The sequence below is a fragment of the Populus nigra genome, chromosome 12, assembly GCF_951802175.1.
Source record: "Populus nigra chromosome 12, ddPopNigr1.1, whole genome shotgun sequence".
NCBI lineage: Eukaryota > Viridiplantae > Streptophyta > Magnoliopsida > Malpighiales > Salicaceae > Populus > Populus nigra.
Window position 1 is genome coordinate 863,086 of NC_084863.1, and position 23,805 is coordinate 886,890.

General features: G+C 35.4%; 4 protein-coding genes across 4 annotated transcripts; 1 reads left to right on the plus strand and 3 right to left on the minus strand.

Moving 5' to 3' along the window:
- Window positions 1–682: 682 nt before the first annotated feature.
- Window positions 683–3,977, plus strand: LOC133669334 (probable protein phosphatase 2C 73). The gene is made up of 6 exons (XM_062089428.1): window positions 683–957; window positions 2,167–2,486; window positions 2,568–2,876; window positions 3,062–3,179; window positions 3,259–3,482; window positions 3,596–3,977. The coding sequence occupies exons 2-6, from the start codon at window positions 2,244–2,246 to the stop codon at window positions 3,794–3,796; spliced, it is 1,095 nt and encodes a 364-aa protein (XP_061945412.1). The 5' UTR covers window positions 683–957; window positions 2,167–2,243; the 3' UTR covers window positions 3,797–3,977.
- A 1,346-nt stretch (window positions 3,978–5,323) lies between these two features.
- Window positions 5,324–11,802, minus strand: LOC133669607 (phospholipase D zeta 1-like). The gene is made up of 19 exons (XM_062089806.1): window positions 11,160–11,802; window positions 10,596–10,697; window positions 10,335–10,453; window positions 10,113–10,254; window positions 9,589–9,933; window positions 9,228–9,470; window positions 9,035–9,151; window positions 8,779–8,918; window positions 8,459–8,608; window positions 8,077–8,233; window positions 7,491–7,988; window positions 7,224–7,334; window positions 6,963–7,109; window positions 6,680–6,877; window positions 6,506–6,607; window positions 6,258–6,389; window positions 6,005–6,070; window positions 5,813–5,874; window positions 5,324–5,718 (listed from the first exon to the last, which is right to left on the minus strand). Exons 1-19 carry the CDS (start codon window positions 11,382–11,384, stop codon window positions 5,466–5,468), a joined length of 3,309 nt encoding a protein of 1,102 aa, XP_061945790.1. The 5' UTR covers window positions 11,385–11,802; the 3' UTR covers window positions 5,324–5,465.
- Window positions 11,803–13,082: 1,280 nt separating this feature from the next.
- Window positions 13,083–16,910, minus strand: LOC133669789 (uncharacterized). The gene is made up of 8 exons (XM_062090071.1): window positions 16,305–16,910; window positions 16,167–16,233; window positions 16,030–16,069; window positions 15,633–15,765; window positions 15,200–15,271; window positions 14,342–14,422; window positions 13,575–13,636; window positions 13,083–13,493 (listed from the first exon to the last, which is right to left on the minus strand). Exons 1-8 carry the CDS (start codon window positions 16,596–16,598, stop codon window positions 13,427–13,429), a joined length of 816 nt encoding a protein of 271 aa, XP_061946055.1. The 5' UTR covers window positions 16,599–16,910; the 3' UTR covers window positions 13,083–13,426.
- A 319-nt stretch (window positions 16,911–17,229) lies between these two features.
- On the minus strand, window positions 17,230–20,870 carry LOC133669788 (geranylgeranyl transferase type-2 subunit beta 1). The gene is made up of 10 exons (XM_062090070.1): window positions 20,733–20,870; window positions 20,537–20,590; window positions 20,289–20,439; window positions 20,023–20,139; window positions 19,611–19,677; window positions 19,339–19,487; window positions 18,660–18,793; window positions 18,479–18,577; window positions 18,286–18,361; window positions 17,230–17,693 (listed from the first exon to the last, which is right to left on the minus strand). Exons 2-10 carry the CDS (start codon window positions 20,588–20,590, stop codon window positions 17,599–17,601), a joined length of 942 nt encoding a protein of 313 aa, XP_061946054.1. The 5' UTR covers window positions 20,733–20,870; the 3' UTR covers window positions 17,230–17,598.
- Window positions 20,871–23,805: the final 2,935 nt, after the last annotated feature.

Below are 23,805 nucleotides of genomic sequence, written 5' to 3' on the forward strand. Positions count from 1 at the left end.
TATTCTATTACGAAATTCTAACCAAATATAATTTTAATAATATTTTTTTAAAATGAGATAGTAATTTCTAGAGATATTTTGAATTTTTAAACAAGGAAAGAACTTTCTATATCTACATTTCAAACATTCAATTCAATAAAATTGCAATAAAAAAGGATGTGTTTGCTTTTCAGCTAAACATGATCCATGAGTAAAACCTTACAAATAAACTCAAGGGTCAAGAGTTCAATCATCAAGGAAAGGAAAGGAAAACAACATGGAAAATCTTTGCCTTGGAAAACCCAATTTTCTTTTTGTCATAATTAGAATCATTGATAAAAATGTTCAAAAAAATAAATAAAAAAAGTCAAAATCCATCAACTCCTTATTTTTTTTCAATAATTCATCATAATTCATACCTTAGCTGATCCTATACAATAATTTAAATAAAAAATCCAGCTAAATTGTTAAAAAAAAATTCCCTATAATTGATCCTATCTCCATTCCTCAACCCTTGAGCCCAAATTATTAATATTCTTCAATATTCCAACCCCCACAAATATAAAATATAAAATACAAAATACACTGTAAAGGGACTGAATGAGAACTGTTACTTAACAGAAATTCTATAAATAGAAAAAACAAAAGCAAAAAAATAATAAAAAAAGAAAGAAATCAAAGTCCTTTACAAGGAAAAAAAGGCTTACTACAAAAGCAAAAACAGTGTTTTGTTTTTGTGCGTGTACGTTTAACAAAAGGATTCTTTCTTTCTCCCTGTCTGTCTTTGTTATCTTCTCCAAAGATAAAAAGAGAGGAGGAGAACATTATTATGGACTGTGATTTATCTCTATATCCTCTTTCTCGAATTCTCAGCTCATTTTGTCCCATTCCCTGCATCAACTTCCGGCAGATGATGTCATCTTTCTGGCAGCAGTTCCCTCTTCTCTAAGCTCTTCTCTGCTCTTCTTTAGCATCAAGGTCTTGTACTGTTTTTGTTCGTTCTTTAGTTATGGTTTAAAGGGTTTCTTTTGGTTTTGAAGAAGGACTCGGTAGCCTTCATCATTTTGTGTTGTGTGGTTTCATTGCTTTGGTTTGTCATGGATAAAGAGCTTAAAGCGATGATTTAAGAAGCTTGAATGAGCTTCTTCTTCTTTTGTTTTCTTTTTTATGAAACGTTTTTATGGGTTTTTTTCGGTTTCGGAGAAAATGTGTGAAAGTTGAAAAAAAAAAGATTTTGAATCTTAAGGTTCATATTGTTTTAATCTTTAGTCTGTGTTAGTAATTAACTATATACCTAAATTTTGACATAAGCTGTAAAAATGAGAGAATTTATCATTAATATTTCAAGTTAAAATTAAGCAAAGATTTAATCACTATTGCTTAGTAAAAAGTTCAGCTTTTTTTTTTTCAAATTTAAGAAGCTAGATTAATGATGAGTTTATGTTTTCTTTTTATGATTTGCCTTTGCCCTCATTTTCTTGGAAAACTAACAATTCTTTATATTTGTTGCTGAAGAATAAAAAGAGTAAAAGTGTGATGCCCTTTTCCTTTCGTTTTCTTTGATTCCTGCATATGCCAAATATATAGTTTTGGACATTGAAGTAGCCAGGTCCATGTGAGTGCAAATTGATCTTTGTGAAATATTCTCTTAGGATTTTGCTGATGATACAAAATATTAGAAGAGATGAAATTCAAGTTTTACCCTCCTGGTTGAATTTTCTTCGCAACCAAACACAAACAGTAATGGAATAACCTGGAAAGTTTAATGACAAGTTGCTTATTAGTTAGGCTTCTTTGTTTTTGGTTTATTGTTCTGTTGTTCTTGACTTTTCTACAAAATTCTAGATGCAAATAGCAATGTTGGGATTCAATGTCAGATTGAGTATTCAATGTGATGTACTGATATGCTTCTGATTCAAGTTTTTTTTTTTTTTGGGTTTTTACTGTTATTAAATTGTAAGATTCTTTAGCTTTCTGAGTCTGATAATGTCCTCTTTTTGCTTCACTGACTACTAATTGAATGTGATTTAAGTATCTAGCCGCCCTTTTGATTCTCAGCTAAGAATTTTGAGTCAAGAATACTGTAACAGATCTTTCTGATGAATTCTTTATAATTTCCTTTCTTTCTCGTGATCCTACACGGTTGTATGTGTTAAATATTTGTTTTTTTTTTTTTTGAATGTTCAGAGTTTTGAATCTACAAAAAGCTAGAGAACCATACCATATTGTGGTCCGTGGTGGCCATTTGAATTGAAACAAAGACGATGGGGCATTTTTCATCAATGTTCAATGGATTGGCAAAGTCATTTACAACAAGAAAAGTGAAGAGTAATGGGAATGGTGATGGAAGAGAAGCCGCAGAGGCAATGGTGAAAGATGCAAAGAAGAATGAAATGATCTTAAGATCATCTGGCTATGTAAATGTTGATGGATCGAAAAATTTTGCCTCAGTTTTCTCAAGGAGAGGCGAGAAAGGAGTGAATCAAGATTGCTGCATTGTATGGGAGGTAAGCATGGAGCATTGACAGTAATGTATTCCTTAAATGTGATTCAAGTGTGTTATAATGTCGTCTCTGTTTGTTTGGTAGGAATTTGGGTGTCAAGCAGACATGACATTTTGTGGGATATTTGATGGCCATGGTCAATGGGGCCATTTTGTGGCGAAGAAAGTCCGAGAATCGATGGCTACATCTCTTCTGTGTAATTGGCAGGAGACTCTTGCTCAATGTTCACTTGATCCAGAAATTGACTTGGAATCGGAAAAAAAGCATCAAAGATTCAATATGTGGAAACATTCCTACCTAAAAACTTGTGCTGTTGTTGATCAAGAGCTAGAGCAGCATCGGAAAATAGATTCATTCTATAGTGGAACAACTGCCCTGACAATTGTTAGACAGGTGAATCAAGTTCCTAATTCCTTTTGAGTCTTTTTTTATGCAATGCTTATAAAGTCTATACTCTCATTTTGGTTTTCCTGTATGTAACAAATAATGGGGAGAAGCTACCAGGAAAAGATCTCCTTATAGCTCAAGATTATGCTAGGATGCCAATATTAGGTGTCTGATAATGTTTTTTTTTGCAGGGTGAACATATTTTTGTAGCAAATGTTGGCGACTCTCGAGCTGTATTGGCTACAACAGCAGATGATGGAAGCCTGGTACAGGTTCAGCTTACTGTAGATTTCAAGCCTAATTTACCCCGTAAGTTCCTCTCCTTCATTCTGTCCAGCAAGGCAATATAAACAAGTCATTCTTACAGTAATGTTCATCTTGACTGCAGAGGAGACTGAACGGATACTTCAGTGCCAGGGACGTGTATTCTGTCTAGATGATGAGCCAGGTGTGCACAGAGTTTGGCAGCCAGATGCAGAATCACCCGGACTGGCAATGTCCAGAGCCTTTGGCGATTACTGTGTAAAGAATTTCGGGCTTATTTCCGTGCCTGAAGTTACACAAAGGCATCTAACTAGCGAAGATCAATTTGTTATCCTGGCAACTGATGGGGTATGCATAAGTAGCGTACTAGTAGAATTAGTTTTCAATAACTAACGTCCAAAATCTTAATCAAACCTATAAAGAACCATAACAAGATTGTTATTCTTGCTGTCATTCTTTAGGTATGGGATGTAATCTCCAATCAAGAAGCAGTACAAATTGTGTCGTCGACAGCAGATAGGGCAAAGGCAGCTAAGCGTCTAGTTCAGTCTGCTGTCCATGCTTGGAAACGCAAAAGGAAAGGGATTGCCATGGATGATATATCAGCCATTTGCCTCTTCTTTCACTCCTCCCCTCAATCTCAAACAAGTCCATGCTGTTAGCACACCAAAATAGTGATCATAAAATGTAAATGAGCAAGGTTGTTGTAGCTTCTCCTTGATGTTCATTTACTTGAGACATTTCAATGTAGTTGATTAGAAAAGGTGTTCATGCCATGCCAGTATCGCCCCCTAGCTTTTTTCTTAAAATGAATAGACTCGAAATCCGAACTTTTTGATGCTAGTTGAACTACAACTCATCGACTTCTTTAGCTACTTGGTGACATGAAGAATCTAGTAAGAAATGAAGTCGAGGTGTAATCGAAAATCAGACTAGGTTTGAAACAATTTGATGCTACAACAGCCAGCTACTTCAGTTTGTATACATTGGTCAAGAATTTCTCCGAGAGACAAATCCCATTGAGCACAACTTGCAGCTGCTTCAAAATCAGAAACGACGAAACCAAGTTTCTTCTAATGGGCCTATACTATTAGCAGATCAGTGAATTTTTTAAACAGGCCTTTGCGGAAAATGGCCCGCCATAAATTTATCATGACCCAGTTTTATTAAATTATGACTTGGCCTGTTATATATATATATATATATATATATATATATATATATATATATATATAATTTATCAGTTTTGGATTTATTCGATCCAAAAGAAATTTTATTTTCGTATTTGGATATTTTGGTTTATTTTTTTCGTTTTGTTGATATAATTTTCAATTATCTTTTGCTTTATACCTGGTTAGAATTATAAAATTAGTGACTTGCACTACATAAGAACAATTGATTCCATCGCTTCATAATTTTTCTAAATATTTTCAGCTTTCAAATTATCGATCAAACATAAAATTTATGATAGAAGAGACGAAGATCATGAAAATAGAGATAACATCTCTTCTATATTTTAATTTTTTATGTGTTAAAATTACATAAATTCACCTGGTTACTACCGCTCTACAGCAAAGGAATTTCTCTTTCGTCTAGTTATCTGTGTCCTGAATCTGATCATCTTTGTGCCAACCCTTATGTGCATGATCTGTGTTTAGCGTGGAATTAATATTGTAGCATGCATGCAATCCCATTGTGTAAGCAATTGGAGAACTACAAGGAAGACCGGAATATGATAGTGGGAATTGCAGGAAAATCCAACGCTTCATCAATCATATCTGGTGCACTCTAACTAGTTAGCGCTGCTAGCACCATCTTCTCCACTTGGTCCAGACTCCTCATCAGTTCTCCGATCATCTCATGCAAACCTGTGCAAATTTCACAGATTTTGATGATGGGAAGATCCTCGGCCCAAACCCTTTGGATATAGGTTAGGTAAACCCCAGACATGCGCGTAACCAGCTCAACGTGACTGCCGGTTAAAACATGACTCGAAGGGAACCGTGTATGTGTTAAAATCTGGGATTTTCATTAGGAGTTCTAGTCAGGTTCAAATTATAGAAATGGTGGGATGCGATTTGAGGAGGCCGGAGATCGAGAGCTAATCCTTTGAACAGGCCGAGGCTGATCGGACCTCCCATATAATACTTTTGAGAATGAATCCATATGTAATAATATGGAAAATCATGTAAATCAAAGCCAATATGCTTATTAGACAAATCCCTCACAACAAATGTTTTAATCTTTACATCTTGTTAGTTTAATCAGTTTTTTTGTTAATGCTTTTGCTGTTAATCCTATCTTCTCATCTTCTACTTTCCTACTTGATAATTAATGAAATACTTGTGGGGATGCATAAAATTCTCCCTCATTGAATACTGGTCTTAAATCTTCTTGACACATCATGAAGTCTAATGGAAAGGAAACAAGATGGCCCTTTACTAATTTTAGTCTTTCAATTGGGTCCATCATCTTAATCTCTCCATTTTCATTGCGTTCTATCTTCTCAGGAGCTATTCCTAAGTCAATGGTTGTGTGGCCAAGTTTTTCCTTCCAATGGTTCATGCTTTGTCTGAGAGCAGCTCTGCATTGGATGGAAACGTACAAGCTATGTGTGTTAGGACATTGTATGGAACTAAACAAAGAGGGGAAGACAGCTACGTTTCATGTTTAATTACCTCGAGTGGATATGATCATTAGGAAGACAAGCAAAGACATCCTGGTAAATCTTTGAGTTTTCCTATCCAAAATTAGAGCATTTCGATTACGTGTCGTAGCAGCAAAGAAAAGGAAGATAAGAAAGAAATAACGTAAATGACAATGATCAATACTTTTTTCAGCAGATTTATGAAGCATAAATTTCCACTCACCTTTGCCGTTGCCAACCATAAATTTCTATATGTTGTCTCTGCTACAGGATCACTGATTTTATCTATCTGAAGCAAGCAAGAATATATACTTTCTGTTATTGATTGCAATGAAATGATCAGGAGTTCAGGACACTATACCGGTGAAATTCAATTTAAAATCAGGTCTGAAAGAACCTCTTTTATGAGATGCCTTGTACAAACAAGGGCGTGCATAGTCAAACTATTCATGTGGATCAACTTTACTGTTACTAACCTCTCCTGAAGAAAGACCAAGATGCTCAGACCACAGCGAGCGCCGCAGGCTATAAGCAAATTTTCCAGCTTTCCAAGTTTCCCCGTTCATTGATGATTCAACAAACTCCTTGTCTTCAGTAACTATCCCAATCTGAAACAATGGTTTTAGTCAACTGATCAGGAAGCATAGCAACTTGAATCAATATGTCATTTTCCAAGTTATGAGGAAACTGCTATGTGCCTTATACAGCAACCAACAAGCAATACCTCAGAGTCTCTCGATCCAAGCAAACTCCTATCATTGATGTTAGATGATCCGATATACGCAATCCTGTCATCTACTATCATAACTTTGCTATGCACGTAAACCTGTACGCAAAATGATCAATTAGAGGGATGGAAAAAAAGTAATATATTAGACAAGTGATGCAAAAAAAATACCTGACTTGTGACCAACGGACCTCCCACAAAAAGTCTACCATACGTCCTCAGACCATAAAAAGAAATGTAATCATGTGTTTTAGGGCCAAGCAATGTGTTAAGATTGTACAGAATTGAAGTCTTCTTCCAGGAGATGGTCCGATACTGCCAATGCATGATGGCTCTAACAGTTGCTGCACCACCGTCATCCACACCTCCCTGGCAATGAATTATCCAGCTCATGACAAAGGCCAAGTATTCAATGCTTAAAATTAGAATTTAAAAACATTACCAAGAGTTTTACCTGGAAACCTGGTGAGAGTGGTATGACAATGATGACTCGAAAGCACTTATTTTCTTTGTAAGCTTGAATAACACGTTTGTATATTGCATCCAAAACACGATTCTGGATAATCTCATCTCCACAAAGTCCTGATATGAAAAATTGATTCTGCAAATCAAGCAATCAACAGAAATAGCAATATAAAGCCTCTGCAATATAAGTATCAGGAAATTTATACAAGACCAGAAGGAAAAATAATGGTCAATCTTAAAGTTTAAATACCTCTATGTAGATAAAATGTTCGGCTTTTTCAATGAGAGAACAGTAAGCCTTATGGATGCTTTCTTCATGTTGACTGGCTCCTGTTGACCACTGACTGACACTTCTGATAACCTGCAGATGATATAGTTGCTCACACTTAGAGGAAATAAATAAAATTTTACAGTTAAGATATGAGAAGGCAGTCACAAATGTAGATCTTGATAAAAGAACAAGATCATGTAATATATTATGAGAAAATATGATGAACTTCAAAGGGTGTAATCTAACCTGACAACGACATGAGACACGTGGTCCAACTTGTCCACATTCGCTGGCAGAAACATCAGGAACATCTTTTTCAGATGTTTCTGATGACCGATCTGAAATCTGCATTATGCTTTCAAGATCCACAAAATCATGTTCATCAACAGGATTTTTCACTGGTGTGTCTTGAGCCAAATTTCCATCCTTGGATTTTTGCAAAGTGAATGAAAAACTATCGCAGTGCCAAGCTGATTGATCAAGACTATCGTTATTCATGTTTTTGGCAGTTAACTCGTGATTAACACCATTAACAACTGTTGCATCAGCTTCCTGAGGTAAAAGCAAAGGGATATCTCGGATTGGAGATACTGAGGCAAAGTAATCTATTCTGCTGATGTCTTTCTGGTTTCCTTCTCCATTCTTGCTTTCAATATCTATACTTCTTCCCATATAATGAGGAAGGACCATGTGGTGGCGAGGCATCAGTAGTGGAATTGTTTGCTCATTTGGTGCTTTGCTTCTCTAAGAAGAGATCAAACATATAAGAAACTGAACTTTCTGAGTGTCAGTGTAGAATGATGACACAAGAGGTAGGAATCATGAAGTTAACCTTAGCATGGTTCCAGCGTTGAACAAAGTGCCTAGCAATATCACGGCAAGGCGGTCCCCAGAGAGAACAATGGACATCATGCCATGGCATTCGAGGATATTTTCTACGGTCCAGTTCATCCTTCATGACGTCTTCCCAAGAATTTGGTTCTGATTCTCTAGCCAAGCAATGTTGTGGAAATATTAGAACAAAATTTTGTAAACAAGCCTCCACACTACCATATCTATTACATATGACGATGCTAATCTGTCCCTAATTCTCTCTCAGTCATCACATAAGAGCTAGTAAATTATTGCATGATTCAAGAAACATCATATCACCGAAAATGTAGCTGAACCATAACTGTCATTTCAATTTAATATTCTGAAGAAAGGAAAAATACCTTGGATTATAATAGTCCTTTCCAGGCCATATGTCAGCAGAACAATCACCTACTCTATGTTCAATAGTGTCATAACGGCCAAAGCATAAATCTAATCCTCCAATAAAGCAAATCTGGTAGTCGATGATCACTAGCTTTTCATGGTGTGACCTGCATGTGACATGATTGATCAATGAGCATACGCAAGCAATCAAATTAAACGATGTACTTCACATGAATATCGACATGAGATTTTCTAATTCTTCCATTCTCTTGATAACTCTAATCCAAACACAAAATAAATAAAATTTCATACAGAACTTTATCCGCAAATCACATACCATGAGTAGACACCAGTTGAGAAATGATCAGGATGGCGCAAAACCCTCAAATTCTCATGAATGTTAAGAAGCCTTTTCTTGCTGTACATACTGTTGATTTTCAAAGCAATAGAAACCTCCTTGTAGAGAAGGATATAGATCTGCAGGGTCATTCAACTTCAAAGTTAAAACTAACACTGTTTCATTGCAGAATGTTAAAGGTAATAATCAGAGCATAATAATTCTGAAGTTTGATGATAATTATTTTCTTACGCACCTGAACCCCTTCCTTAGCTTTGGTTTCTAGCAAGGAATCAAGCCGGGAGCTAGCATGATCTTGGAAAGGCCTTCTTAGATACAGCTCAGGGCAAAGCCACCAGCCTGTGATAAATATCTGCATATAAATTTTGATCAACAAACTCATGCCAAATGTTGAACTTAATATGTCAAATGCACAGAAAGAAATGAACCTCTGATCTTGCATTCTCTATTGCAGAAGCAATTGCTTCAAAAGCTGCATGCCCATCCACAAACCACTGAGCCTGACTCCCATCTTCAGCTAAACCCCTTTGAGGAGCATAGGAACCATAGCGGTGAGAATGACACCACCCCTCACTTGTCCTTAAACCAGCATCTTCGATTGCAGCAATCCATTCTTTAACTTTACTACCACTTTTGCTTCTCAGGTTTATGCTCCGATTTCCAGCAGAAACCTTTCATGTTCCACAATTTGTTGGTAAATGTAACAACAATTGGAAGCAAAGGGCTCAGACCATAAACCTTACATTAGTATCGCATAGTTGCTTGGACAAAATTTTAAAGACTGCTTACCTTAAATGCATAATACAAAGGATTGCGTTCCTTTATCTGGCTTGCTAAATATACTTGGTTTCCTCCTTTGTCATTTGAGTTTGGCAGAACATCAAAAACAAGAATATCTATGATTTTTGCGTTGAAAGGATCTTCCAAAAGGGCCAAAAACCCAGGTTTCAAAACAGCCCACACCTTCTGCCAGTTGTTGTCACAGAAACCGAACCATTGGCAGGGAAAACATGTTATATCACTATCATCCTTGGAGATTTTTGAAAGATTCTTTGCCATAATGTAACCTTCTTTCAGCTTTGGACCATATTCCCTCGAGAAGGACAACTTAGAGACCTCCAAAAATTTGCAGACCTACGTCAAAAAGGATGGCATGAATAGATGAACAAGAAAGCATTGTCAAGTAGAAGAAAAGTATCTCGACATAAGGATCAAAGGGATGCAGATTATTTCTCCGATTCCAACTTAATTAGAGTCCAGTCTATTCATGTATAGAAATGAAGGAAAAACCATGTGGATTCAAATTGTCTTACCACTGGCGAATTTACGATATCCAAGTTTCCTAGGAAATGATTCAAATAATTCTGCATTGCCACCTTTGCTCTGTCTGAAATACCCTGCTGCCCTCCTAGTGCCGGACGAAGAAATGACAAAGCAGCAATGGATGGGACATCTCTGCATTATAAAACCACGTCAACTACAATGTACGCTAGATGCAGTTGCATGTAATGCTACCAATTGAACAAAGTTATCACCTGTTTCTAACACTTTCTTCTTGATGATGAACTGGAACAGCACCGTCATCCGGTTCATCAGCATCTTGCATGACTGCTGCGTGATCTACTATTCCTAAACTGTGGAGCCATTCTTTAACCTTTCAAAGGAAAAATATATAAAGATGAAATCGAAAATGCATTAAACAAGATAATTAAACAGTGCAAAAAACAGAACAAGACTAAAGGTGATAGAAATGCCATCTATTGGAAAAGAAAATGGCTTATTGCATTCTACCAAACCTGCTCTTGTTTCTCATGAAGTTCCTCGATAAGTGCACGCTTCTTCAAAGCAAAATGTAAGTAGAGAACTTGTGATGCTTTCTTCAGTAACTGCCACTTGAACTGTTAACAAAAACATTATCGTCAGCCTCATTTTATGCGGATTCATTCAATTGATTTTGAGAGAATCCAAGCACTACAATAAATTTAGCATTCCTTGAACAACCTCAGCCTTGATTATGAGATATAAAATTCTAGTGAATCCCTTAGCCCTGGTCTGGATAACCAATTGATCATTAATCTAGTGCTGTTCTAGACCACATTTTGTCCTCCTTTTCCATTGAAAAAGACCTGTCATCCTCCAGCACCACTCAAACCAACCACCTTGTTCCTTCTCATCAAATTCCACACAACCAGCTATTATTTTAGCAAGAAAAACAGCTCTGGAAATTTGATTGTCTTCTATATTGCACGGTCATGTCAGTGGCATATATATATATTCACCAACCACAATTTAAAAACAAGAAGACTGCCTTGCAAAAGAGAGAGAGAGAGAGAGAGAGAGAGAGAGAGAGAGTTGCATGCCTGTTTGTATTGTAATTCAATGGTGTAAGACAGAAGCATGGGGCTAAAATCTCCAGCAGTATCAGGTCTTAAGACAGAAACAATGGTTGCTTTTGGCAATTCATCAAAAATCCAACCTGGTTCAGGGAATTGCCTGAATGAATAAGATGGATGCAAATTTGCATGGACATTATCAGAATGCATAGTTCCTGCTGCTAACAGTGGCTCTGTTGTTGCCGTTGGCATCCCTCACCTGTTCTTCTTCTCACCCCAAGACCCTCCGCTTCCTTCCTTTTCCAGTCACCCTCAAATTATTACAGAAAGAGAAATATATAGAGAGAAGGGTTTTTGTTGTTCGTGTTAATGTAAAAGAACATGAATTGTCTAAAGAAGAGGGATGTTGTTTTCTTGGTTTTTATGTGTTTTAGGGGTACCTGTTTTTTAAGGTTCTGTATACCGGGAAAGTTAAGGCAGGTAGTATTTTTTGATCTGGTTACTCATACGGAATAGAGCTTTTGTCAAACTTGTTGTTTGATGGTGCCATGTGTCGGTTATGATTTAAGGCTGCTAGGGTCTTGTGTTTGTGGCAGTTTTAGAGGTTGGTTATGTGGAGATTGTGTGAACTCTATCGTCACGAGATGTTTTTGACTGCAGCAAGTGATGATTTTGATGTCTTCGAGGGTAAAATAATTTTTAGGTTTCTCCAAATTAAGGGCTAGAATGCCTGGATTAGCCCTGAATTTTCTTGGTGTTATCAAGCTTGAACCTTCCATTCATCAATGATTATGGCTTTTTTCTCATGAATGAGGTGAGGGACAGAGGGTAGTTTGGTAAAGGAGACCATGATGGATTCCTACTTGGACAAGTTGAAAGACATTCATGTTGCAAATGGCATATCCCATGGCAGAATCCCTCTTGGAATATCCAACCTTTTGTGCTTACAACTCAAAAGAATATGCTAACAGATGGACCTTATCATTAGTTCATTTACTACAATTCAAGAAAACCCACATGGACTGGATTAAATAAGTCTAAATATAGCATTAATAGCATCTAGCATGAACTTGAATCTTGATTCTTTATTCCATTCAAAAAGGGTAATGCTTTTTTTTAGATTATCTGGCAATGATTGCGACGGCAGCAGCTATATGGTAATCTGCTGGTTTTTTTGTGGTTCAGGCAGGTTCATGATGGAATGTATAATTCTCAAGATTATGCTTTAATCTAAATAAAGAAATTTAAGAACAGGAAGCAACATGTGGCTAACATTTTGTCCAATGGAATTGCTCGAAAGGAAAGATATGTTGTGTAGGTTGCTTTTTTGTTCAAAACCCTCCAGCTTTTAAAACTTGCAAGTTTCAACATTTGACTTGGCTACGCTAATATGCTTCCAGGTTTCAATTATGAGGATATAATGGGAGGAAATATTTCCTGTTGACTTTTTTAATTCTATTATAAATGTCTTATTTTTAATAAATCGAGAAGTGTATTTAATTTTAATACATGTAATTGTTTTTAGTTAGTGTTTCTAGACATAAAAAATAGATACAAAACGGAAAAAAGTTAGAGAAACAGAAATAAAAATATAAAATAAATTAATTTTTAAGATGATTTTTAAATAAATTTTTATGCTTTCAAATAAAAAAAAAATTCTTATTTATCTTGACTGTCTCCTCCGTTGATATCCATTGGCATCCCTCACATAAAAAGCATCCCTCACATAAAAAAAAATACCTCAGGATCAAACATTTATGTGTTTTTTTTAGTTTTATTTTCCCAACTGGGGCACAAATCATAGCCCTAGTCTTTTGGTTCTACTTTTGCAAAAATAATAAAGCTATCAACTCATTTAAACCAGACTCAGAACAGAAATCTACAGCCTTCTCACTTCCAACATTCAGTTTTCCAAATCTGTGATACCTCTCTTTTCTGACCATGAAACTATTCTGCAATCTAAAAGTACTAGTGATGGTGAATTATTACGAAAAGGGAGTTGCTACAATGCCTATCTTCACAATGCCGATGCCCATCTGAACCACTAGATGTGAATACAATAGCAAATCCTGTGGTCAAGATAGGTATTGGCATTGTGACAAAGCAAAAAACTTTGGCATCCTAGATTTGTCCTGTGTAAAGAAATGTAAATCGTTAATTCTGCAGGGTTCAGCAACTTGGCAGGATTCCCAGTATAAACTATACTACAAGAAACTAATATGAATGGTCTCAATATATGTGCAATCCTGTGTTTATTGATCTTCTTGTTGCTACAATATCAAACTAAACATTTTTCAGTCACTGCTCCAGTTTCGACATAAACAGTGAACCTTGGCAAGAGACGCCATATAATCATCAGACCTGGAATGAGAAATGCATCCATGAATTAAGCTGCTATACTTTTGAGGTGCTAGTAAATGTAGATGGATTTAGAATTCATACCTTTGTCCATAAGGAGACCTACATGCAGCAATTATTTGAACTTTGGCTGCCTCTGGTTCTTTCTGTATAGGTGAAAGTGAACATTAGCTGCACATATCCATGTAATGACGAAGCTTTCTCACACCAGCAAGTAACACACTTTTATAGTATAAAATCATCAATTACATGAGCCACTAATCATGTTTCAAGATTTGGTATTAAATCCCAAGAGGCTCAATTAAAGTCCAAATGCAGAAAGAGTTTTAAACAAAAATCAGATAATGATGATTTAAGTCTTGTTGTCTTATAGGATCGAAGCAATGATCTTACAGAAAAAATTAATGAATTAAGTCCCATTTAAACTGCTCTAAAGAGACAAAGAAAAAAAGGGTTGCTTCAAAAAATCATGAGAAATAAGCTAGATTTTTCATCTGTTTTTGACATCCAGAAGCTCATATTGAGAGAAACCACTACTGTCAAATGCAGGTTTCTTTGTTTTTTGAGCTCCGTTTCTGCCAACGCGAGACTTGACTAATCGGTCTTGAAATTAAGATCAGCACAAGGTTTCTGTTCATAGTTTCCGAGTAAAAATAGAATGGTGATGTGTCAGGCACTGGAAGTTCTCATTTTATACCTTCTGTAATTGAAACTATGGCAGCAATATTTCTAGAATCACAGGCACCCTTTTAGCTGCCTAATGTTTTCAATTCATAATAAAACTGAAATAATTTCCGCAGGCTTCAAAAACCAGATATAAAGGACGCTATATTTACATGTTGAGGACAAACCTGAGCTTCATGATATAGACCGGCATATAAAGATGCATAAAAATACTCATTCCCCTGTCCATTTGAAAATGCAGTGGCAAACTGCAAACAAAATTCCAATGCTTTAGTCAAATGCAATAGTCCAAACAAATGCAAGCAGGCCCATATGCAGAAAATAGAAAAATAACCGATAAGGAATCTCTTAACATAAATATTCATCATCAAGAGTTTTGAGCACTATCACTCTAGGAAGTTGATACTCTTATAGATCCTAGAAGATAAATGTTTGAAAAAAAAAAAAGATGAAGAAAATCAATCCCATCTAGGAACTGAGCACAGTAGTGATAGTGACTGTCCATAGACAGCCATAAGTAATCTGTAGACTTTGAATAGTCAATTTATAGAGTGGAATCGAAAGCTCTTCAAAATAACATGCAGCTACTCATGGTCCAGATAAATTGACTCCATTCAAGAACCATTGATGGAGGTGATTTGTTGAAGTTCAGCCTTTACCTTGTTCTTGAAGATTTTGTTTCATTACATAAAACTTCAGTTGACAATCCACTAGCTTAGTTTAGACCTTTCAATTGAGGATGGTAAAGAAATGATTGAGGTTGTATACGTTAAAAAAGGATTCTTAAACATGGGATATCTTAGAACAGATCCTTGAACATATTCTAATGGATATGGATTCTTAAGCATTATACAGATTTAACGAATGCTTCATTAATAAATATCGAATCAAATTAGATATTAGAACACCAAATAGTATCACCAAAACGTATTAACCCAGAAGAAGGATTAAGATGAATGGCCGACCTTACAAACTTCAAAAATAGTTCAAAAAAGAAGCAATGGGGTTGGATAAACAGTCCACACCTTTTCTGGGTCACCACCATCTTTAAACATGTTATAAGCTTCCCGCATAACGGGTCTTGGATCCCTACCGACCTGCATTCAGCTAGTAAGCTGCTTCACTTGAAAACATGTGAATAGATGCCCTTGGTATAAGTTAACCAAATTACCAAGCGCTATTACCTCCACTCTTGGTTATAAACCAAAACCTATACATGCATCATAATATAAATTACATTGCTGTGACGACTCCATGAACCACTGGTCAGAACTCAGCATGCATATATGCTGCTTCTCATGTATAAGAAAGCTTCCAATGGAAGATGGTAAAGTGAGGCATCATTTTTATGCACATTCCATTTATTAGAAAGCTTCCTTTCAGCAAAGCTTTGATTACCACCTTCCTTATCCTCATAATTTGGTGATTTTCTCCAGTAAACACTCTAGAGTAACTTACCTCAAGAAATCGCTTCCTTGCTTCATCAACTCCATACAATTGAGCTTCACACAGAAAGCACCATATTGACTCCTCCGTGTCATTTGGATTCTGTGCAACATCTATTCGAAACTGCTGTGCCCCTTCTTCAAACCTATTGATATGGTCACCACATTTCAATCCCTTCAAATTCATCTCAAATACTCAAAGAAAGAAGCAGTATATTCTCCTAATAGTGTCCGTGGAAACCGGTGAAAATTTGCGAAGGAAAATTATGAGGCCAACTAATTGAATTAGGCTTTCCCATAAGGCAATTTTCCAAATTGATATCGAAAATGAGAATTCCTTCTCTTTTCCAATTTTTTTCCCGGGAACCAAACAAGAAATAAAGGAAAAACAATCATTAAGGAATTAGTACCTATCAGCATAGTAAAGTGACAGCCCCCTCTGCCAAAGATCTAAATCACAGCCACCATAACTTCATCATTATACGCATTATATCAACATTCTCAACAACCCTCAGAAAACAAACAATCAAAATACCTAGAAACTTACATGCTTTTTGACGAGTATCCAACTCAATTGCCTTGTCAAACTCCACTAAAGATCCCAAAACATCACCCTTCACAACAACGACAAAACATTTTAGAATGGAATAAACAAAACCATAACGATAAAGTACTCAAAATTAACCTGTCTAAAGAGTAGCATTCCACGTCTAATAGCCATAACAGCTTCACGGGAATTGTTGTTGCCTCCTGTTAAGGCATCCCAAATGCCAGAAACTGAAGGGAGAAACAGTCTTCTGGTGAAAGTTGGTAGTGGGTTTTGAAGGTTGTGAATTCTTGAAGGAATGTTAGTGCTGAAGAAGTGTGAGTTGGTGTGAGTTTTGGGTGAAAATGGAAGTGTAGTAGTTAAAGAGTGCTTATGTTTCGAGGATGAAGAGGGTGTGGGAAATATGTGATTGAAGTTATGGGTTAAAGCCATTGAAGTAACAGTAGAAATGTGGACACCAATTTGACTGTTGGAAGTTGTGAATGTTGAGATTGTTTGGGTTCCTGTCTTCTTGGGTTTTGGACAAACTGTGGGAAGTTGCTGAGAGAGAGATAAGGAGCTAAAAGGTGACCGAACGTAAGGCTTAAACTTGACTTGAGAGATTTAATCTTTGAATGGTAATTCAGTATTTCATCACTGTTGGTTTTTAATCTTTGATGAAAAGACCGTTTCTTGGGACAAATAAACGGTGGACAACGCTAAGGACAGAGCCATCCTAGCAAATCACATGATGGTCTCTACAAATTATGTGCACAGGTGGTTCACGGAACCAGGTTGCGCCAATGCAAACAGCCATGAGGCCCATGACTGTTCTTGAAAAAATCCGTACGTGTTTGTGCTGAAGATGACATCCTGTGAGCCCATCATCCTTGAATTAACTCACCTTTCAATAAACTGCAACTCAATTGGCATGTTGTCATATATCCCCACTCACTGCAAGGACAAGATTCAGGTTCGAGTTTCCTTGTAATTACAAAAAGCAAAATCCAAGAACGGACTCTCCTGACAACGTTAGAATAACATTTTCAAAACACCAATGATGACATGAAAAAAAAGGGAAACCTAAGAATAAATGGCCGTCTCCAGTTTATATGATCGTCTTGGTTTAAAATACATGCCTCGAAATTGTTTTAGTGGGCTCATTTAATTGGTTGGGTGATACAGAAAATAAAGTAAAATCCCAAGCATACATGTTAACCTTTAAAGTTTCATATTTCCAACCAATTTGTGACGCTTCCTTGTTATATACAAGATAAGGGGAAAAGCATCCAGCGACGAAGTGTAAGATGATGACAAACTGGTTCCATTGAAGATCCGAGAGTTATTAGGAATAACAAGAGAATAGAGTTGGCACGTCTGGAAGAGAACTTCAGATGTGAAAAGATTAGTGAAAGTAATATCAGCATGTTCTTGTTGAATGGTTTTCCCATAACTATTTCTGGAAGAAAATCCTGTTTACAACATCAACGGGTAGAGCATGAGCTGGATCTATGGCTTTCAATCCTGGATATTCAAGAAGCGAAAGCCCTGCATCACAATAAAAAGGAAAACAACACAGTGAAAACATGACATCTGCAGCATGGATAAAAAATTAAACCAGGGATATGGCACCAAAGTAAAGTGAAACAATTGACCACAGTGCTTTACCATGCTATGCTATGCCAAATGTGAAATGACCGACAACACCATTTGCTATTCTACACTGGATGAGCATGCCATTCTTTTACTGAATATCAACAATCAGGTAGGAGCTTAGTAGGAGACCATATTATCCTAATCTAAAGGGAAAGAAAAAGGTGGTTTCTAATGGCAATTCAAAGGCTATCTAGTTATTCAGCCTCAAAGTTCTAGATAAAATATGCAGCCTGAAGCTTTTCACCCCTCTTGCAAAAGGTCTTACTAGATGAAGAAGATGACAACAAAGCCAAAGCTTTAATCCAAAACTAGTTGGGGCCAGTTATATGGATCCTCTTGCTAAGATGAAGAAAAGACAAAATACATAACCAGAAGAGATGTCCAAGATGCTGACTTCAGGAATTTAAGATAGAGTGAGTAGTCCTGGTGGCTTTTAAGAAATGTTTGCAATGAAAAAGGAGGGAATAAAAAGCCATTAAACTACCAGCTACTCCGAAATATGTATGGTATACATCAACAGCATCTTCTGGTCTATCTGAAATTCCTCCATTTTCTGTATCCTGTAAATTTCAACAAACAAATATTAGCAAAAGTCATCTTCATTAGAACATTAACATCTTATGGTTCTCTTGATTATTCTGGAATCATAACCATAGTCCATTCAGTTCAAAACTGACCTGACAGTTTAAAATGAACTTAACTAGCTTGTCCTTATTAATCCAATGAACTCTGTCAATCATAATCAGGCTAGAAAGAACCCACCATGAATAGCAAACCTGAAGAGATTAAATAGTCATAATCAGAAGAATATATAAGAATCTTGGTGGAAAGGTACTTGTATTTGGAAGAAATGCCCACATCAGGAAGTTTCTCGGGGCGACCATTTAGACCTCCAGATTTGACTTGGCGTTCACATAGCCACCAACCAAGGAGGTCCTTGTCAACATGATGCAGAGACCCCGTAATAGCAAGGGCACCCACACAACAAAAAACTACAGTCACAACGAAGAGAAAAAATTTAACATACTTCAAATTAAATTATATCCAGACATGCAACATCATAAATCCAAGGTGATCGAGCTACAATTTGCAGTCTTCAAGAACATAACTTCATCGAATGATTCAGAAAATTTTTAATTGCAGTTAACATGAAGTTTCATGCAGCAGTCTACACAAACTTAGTTGCTCCAAATACCACTCACTTAAAATTACTCATGCTGTCATTCTCTTCCACTAGCTCCCACCTAGATGGAGTTTCAACATAACTTGAGAAATCAATGAACTATTTGCTAATCTCACCTCATTTTAATTAAAGCTTATGACAGTCTCACCTTCCATTGCTAAATTAGAAAATATGATTGAGTACAAATATCAAAACATTGGTGATCAACTTCTTTTACCAAATAAATGATCAAAACGATGCAGGTTCACATGGTGGATCATGGATGCAGTTTTAATCGTCACCCAAGACTACGAAACTGAAGGGTGAAAATTCTGCTATGTTTCAGAATAAAATTCCAAGTGATGTGGAACATACTCTGGCCAGCATGAGACTCTCCACCAGGAGTGCATCCAAATCCACCATCCACATTTTTGCAACTTGCGATGTAATTAACTGCCTTCTCCACGTTTATTTTATCCAGACGATGCAAAATAGACAGACAACATATTGCAAGATATGAAAACCTGGGGGGGGGGGGAAGAGGAAAAGAACTGGCCTGTGAGATAATGTTTACAAGTATAACTACTCATTCCAAAAAGCATGAGAAACTGATTAGCCCAGATAGAAGGGACTGGTAGAAAGAATACCGGGAGTCTACTTCTCCCCACTCGTCCCCAGAAAATGATCCATCTTCATTTTGCAGCCCACTAATATCTGGCATAAAGTTGAGCAAACCAAGAAATGGATGGCCTGTGATATGTTGAATTGGTATGCTTAATATCTCAATTCTGTTAGCCTCATATTTTTGGAAGTCATCGACCCAAAAAATGAATGTGCATTCAATCAAGAAAAGCGAGGACAACATTAAATTTCAAACAATTGGTACTTTAGTGAACTAAACAGCTAATTATGTATACAACACAACGCAGTTGCCATATTATAATGTACTTACTCTTTATGTGAACTAAATTGCAGCGAATGATGAGTTCCTAATAAACAAAATCTCAAATAAAGGACGACCAATCTCAAAGCTCACTAAAGAAAACCAAATAAGGATACAATTTGCAATTTTATCAGCATCCAGAACATTTAGCTTATCAAAAAGGGCCAAAACTTGTACAGCACTAAGGGTATACAGCAAATGGGGGTCGTGCCCAATATTACCAGCAAATCCACCTGCATAACAAAAAGCAAAACCACCCATCTTACTGTAAGGATCCAATATTTTTACTTGTTTATCTTCCAAGTTGCATGACAAATATGTAAGAGCAGATAAATGAGATTGGTAATTAATGAAAGCAAACAAAGTCAAGTTCTTGACAAACCAGACTCATGCTGGCACTTCATGATCCATTCAATAACTTCATTTGAATCCAAAGCATCAAGCTTTCCTAAAAGATCCAAAGTAGCCAATCCCCAATACGCTCCATTCATTCTTAAATGCTCCAACACCACCGATTCGAAACTATCCTTTCTCTACGCCCACAATGAAACATAACCAAAAGATTCAAACTTTAGTAACTTTATTACACACAAAAATAAAAAAGACAAATACTTATAGTAAAAAACAAACCTTTTCAACTGATAAAATGTACTTAACATGTTTATCAACCACCAACTCTCCCATCTGTCATGATCATACAATTGGTCAAGTTGAGGTCTTTACAAGTGCAGAAACTAAGAAAAATTAAATTTTGACAACAACCCACAAGCTTATTCTGCAGAAATAAACAGATGAAAAGTGATGTAAGCGAGAAAAGGAGAGTTACCAGCGGAAATCTTGGTGGTGAATCAGAGGGAGGGACTAGGGAGGGAGATGGGGACCGGGGCGGGCGAGAGATCAGAGAAGCTAAGCTAGAATCTTTTATGGCCTATTCTTTTTTATATTTTTTGGGCTGATGGAGGCCCATTTAATGTGTGAAGATTTTTTATGTGGGTTTGTTTGCAGCAATTACTTTGAGCAAGATAAGGAAAGATGGGCCCATTACACGGTAGGAAAACAACATCATGAAAATAGAGAAAAGGAAAAAGTTTATTAGATTAATTGCACTTTATTTCTTCTTTCTATTATTGATATTTTTAATGTGATATTTTATTTTATTTATTTATCTCATTTACTCTAGATTTTTTTTATTAATGTGATCTCTCCTATATGATTTTATCATTTTTTTTCATTAAATGTAAATACATGTCAATAACATAGAATTTTAGACTTAAAATTTTTGAAAAAACATTAGAAAGAATGAGAAAGATCAGGAAAACATAGAAATAAATTTGAAAATTTACTGTTATTTTTTAAAATATTTTTTTATTTAGAAATGCATTAAAATAATAATTTTTTATTTTTTTAAAATTATTTTTGATATCAGCACATTAAAATATTTAAAAATATCAAAAAATATTAATTTAAAAAAATAAAAAAAATAAATTTTTTTAAAATGTAAAACCAACTGCACTAGAAGTATTTTCTGGCCCCGCCCGCCGCTGATGTGTCGATATTTGTTATTTTAGTATAAAGAGTGAAAAGACCGATAGGTTATTAAACATTAAATGACAGAAACAACTTGCTTGCAAGAAGAGTGAAGACTAGTCTGGTCCATGTTTTTTCAACAATGAAAATCAAATCATTCATGTCAAAATTAGACGATTTAAAAATTATTTAAGTTTATCTTCCTGTTCCCCGATTTTGAAATTGAAACTTCACATGATAAAATAATAATAATAATAATAATAATAATAATAATAATAAAGTCTCAAAATATTATCCAGGCTGACGAAGCAAAATTAATTTCATTAAGATAATGTCTGGGGAGCTTGCTTCAAATGGAATTTGTAAAAAATTTAAAAAAAATTATATATTTTTTAGTCATTTTAATATGCGAATATTAAAAATAAATTTTAAAAAATTAAAAATATTTTTTTAAAAAAAACAAACATCTACAAAATGAACACAGAATGTACAAGGAAAGTGCAGATGGGGATAAGAAGAATAGAAAAGAACTCGTGGTAAGCAATGGCTGGCTGGTTTCTAAACACTTGTTAACAGCCCCCAAAACATGATCTCGAGAGTTCTCTGTTTTAGGTTTACCTATATATGTAATTAATTAATTAATTAATTAATTGTACCATGAATATGCACACAATTCATGATTTTGATTGAGTAATTGTTTTTGTGTTATAATTAATAAATTTATTATTTGAATTTTTATATATATTTTTAGATTATTTTAATATATTAATATTAAAAAAAAATATTGTTTTAATTAAAAAATACTCTTAAAAACAGCGGCTGCAGGCACAAGTTAATGCAAAAATATTTTTGTTTTTTTTTTAAAAAAGAAATACGCAATGTGTCATTTCAATCGACATAGACGTGTGATAATGTAATCTAGTGGGCAATTTGCATTGTCATTTATAGCATTTGCCCCCATATAATTTCCTGCATTTATTGAAAGCAGATTTTTTTAGGAATAGATACCCATTAATAATTTAGATTAGATTAACTTATTTGGATTTAATAATTTGATTGTTTTTAATTGTAACTAGGATATTTACTCATGCTACACATTGAGTTAATAATAATTTTTTAAAAATATAAAATAAATATAAAAAATATAAAGCGCTAAATTCAATATAGCTGTAAAGTCAATCACAAATAGTATTGGGTTTGATTACAGAGATAGATCCAAGCCTTGGATCTGACAGGAATATCAGATCCAATAACATTAAACTCGACTAGTAAGGCAATTGAATTTGATTGCCCAGCTAGATTCAATAGCTTTAGATAGAGCAGCCACTTAAGAGCCTTGGGTGACGACCAAGTCAGACACAACAACATTTTTTAACTAAAAATAGCAAAGACAACACCTCTTAGTGCTATAATATCATCTACAGTGCAGACATTATATGCTTACAGTATGGTCCATCTTGGATCTGGCTGCAGAGTCAGACCCAGACCCAAAAAGTCTCGGGTCCGGCTCACAAGGTAATTGGGCCTAAAGGCCTATCCGACTCAAGAGCATTGGGTGGCGGCCAAGCTAGACCCAACAATATTTTTTTACTAAAAACAGTAAAGACAACACCATTTGATGCTACAATGTCATCTACAATGCAAATACTATATGTCTACACTGTGGTATAGAGTGCATATACTCTATGTATAAAGTACCCGCATAATGTTTTTTCTTGGATCTGGTTGTAGACCTAGCAGTGTTAAGTCTGGTGGTCAAACTAGACCTAACAATACTTTTTTTTTTTTAACTAAAAACAGAAAAAACAACGCCTCAAGTGCTATAATATCGTCTATAATATAAACACTCTATATTTACAGTGTGATTCATAATGCAATGGATTTATATTCACAATACTTGCATAATATTTTTTCCACGACTTTTAAAGTATAGTATAATGCATTGATCTAATGATTATTATTTTTTATTTAAATCCTGGACTGATATTTAAAAGATTTTATTTTCTTAAAAATATACTGAAAGATATATGTTTAAGAACAGATAACCCGAAACAAAAACTTTGTCACGAGCTCATCTAAAAATACTTTATATTATAAATAAAAATAAAATATATTTTCAAACCAGTTTACTTTTAATAGACTTAAATCAAATCAAAGGTATTATAATACAGTGAAGGGATATTAAAGTGGAGGGTGCCATCAAACTACCGAAATCGGAGGCTTTCCACGGTTAAATCTATCATAATGGGGGATCCATGGCAGGTCTAAATATTTTCTATGTGCTCTAAATGACTAAACTTTATACGAAGGAAAACACCGTCGTTTTTACCGTTGTTTTTATGAAAAAAACCAACGGCGTTTCCCTTCTTATA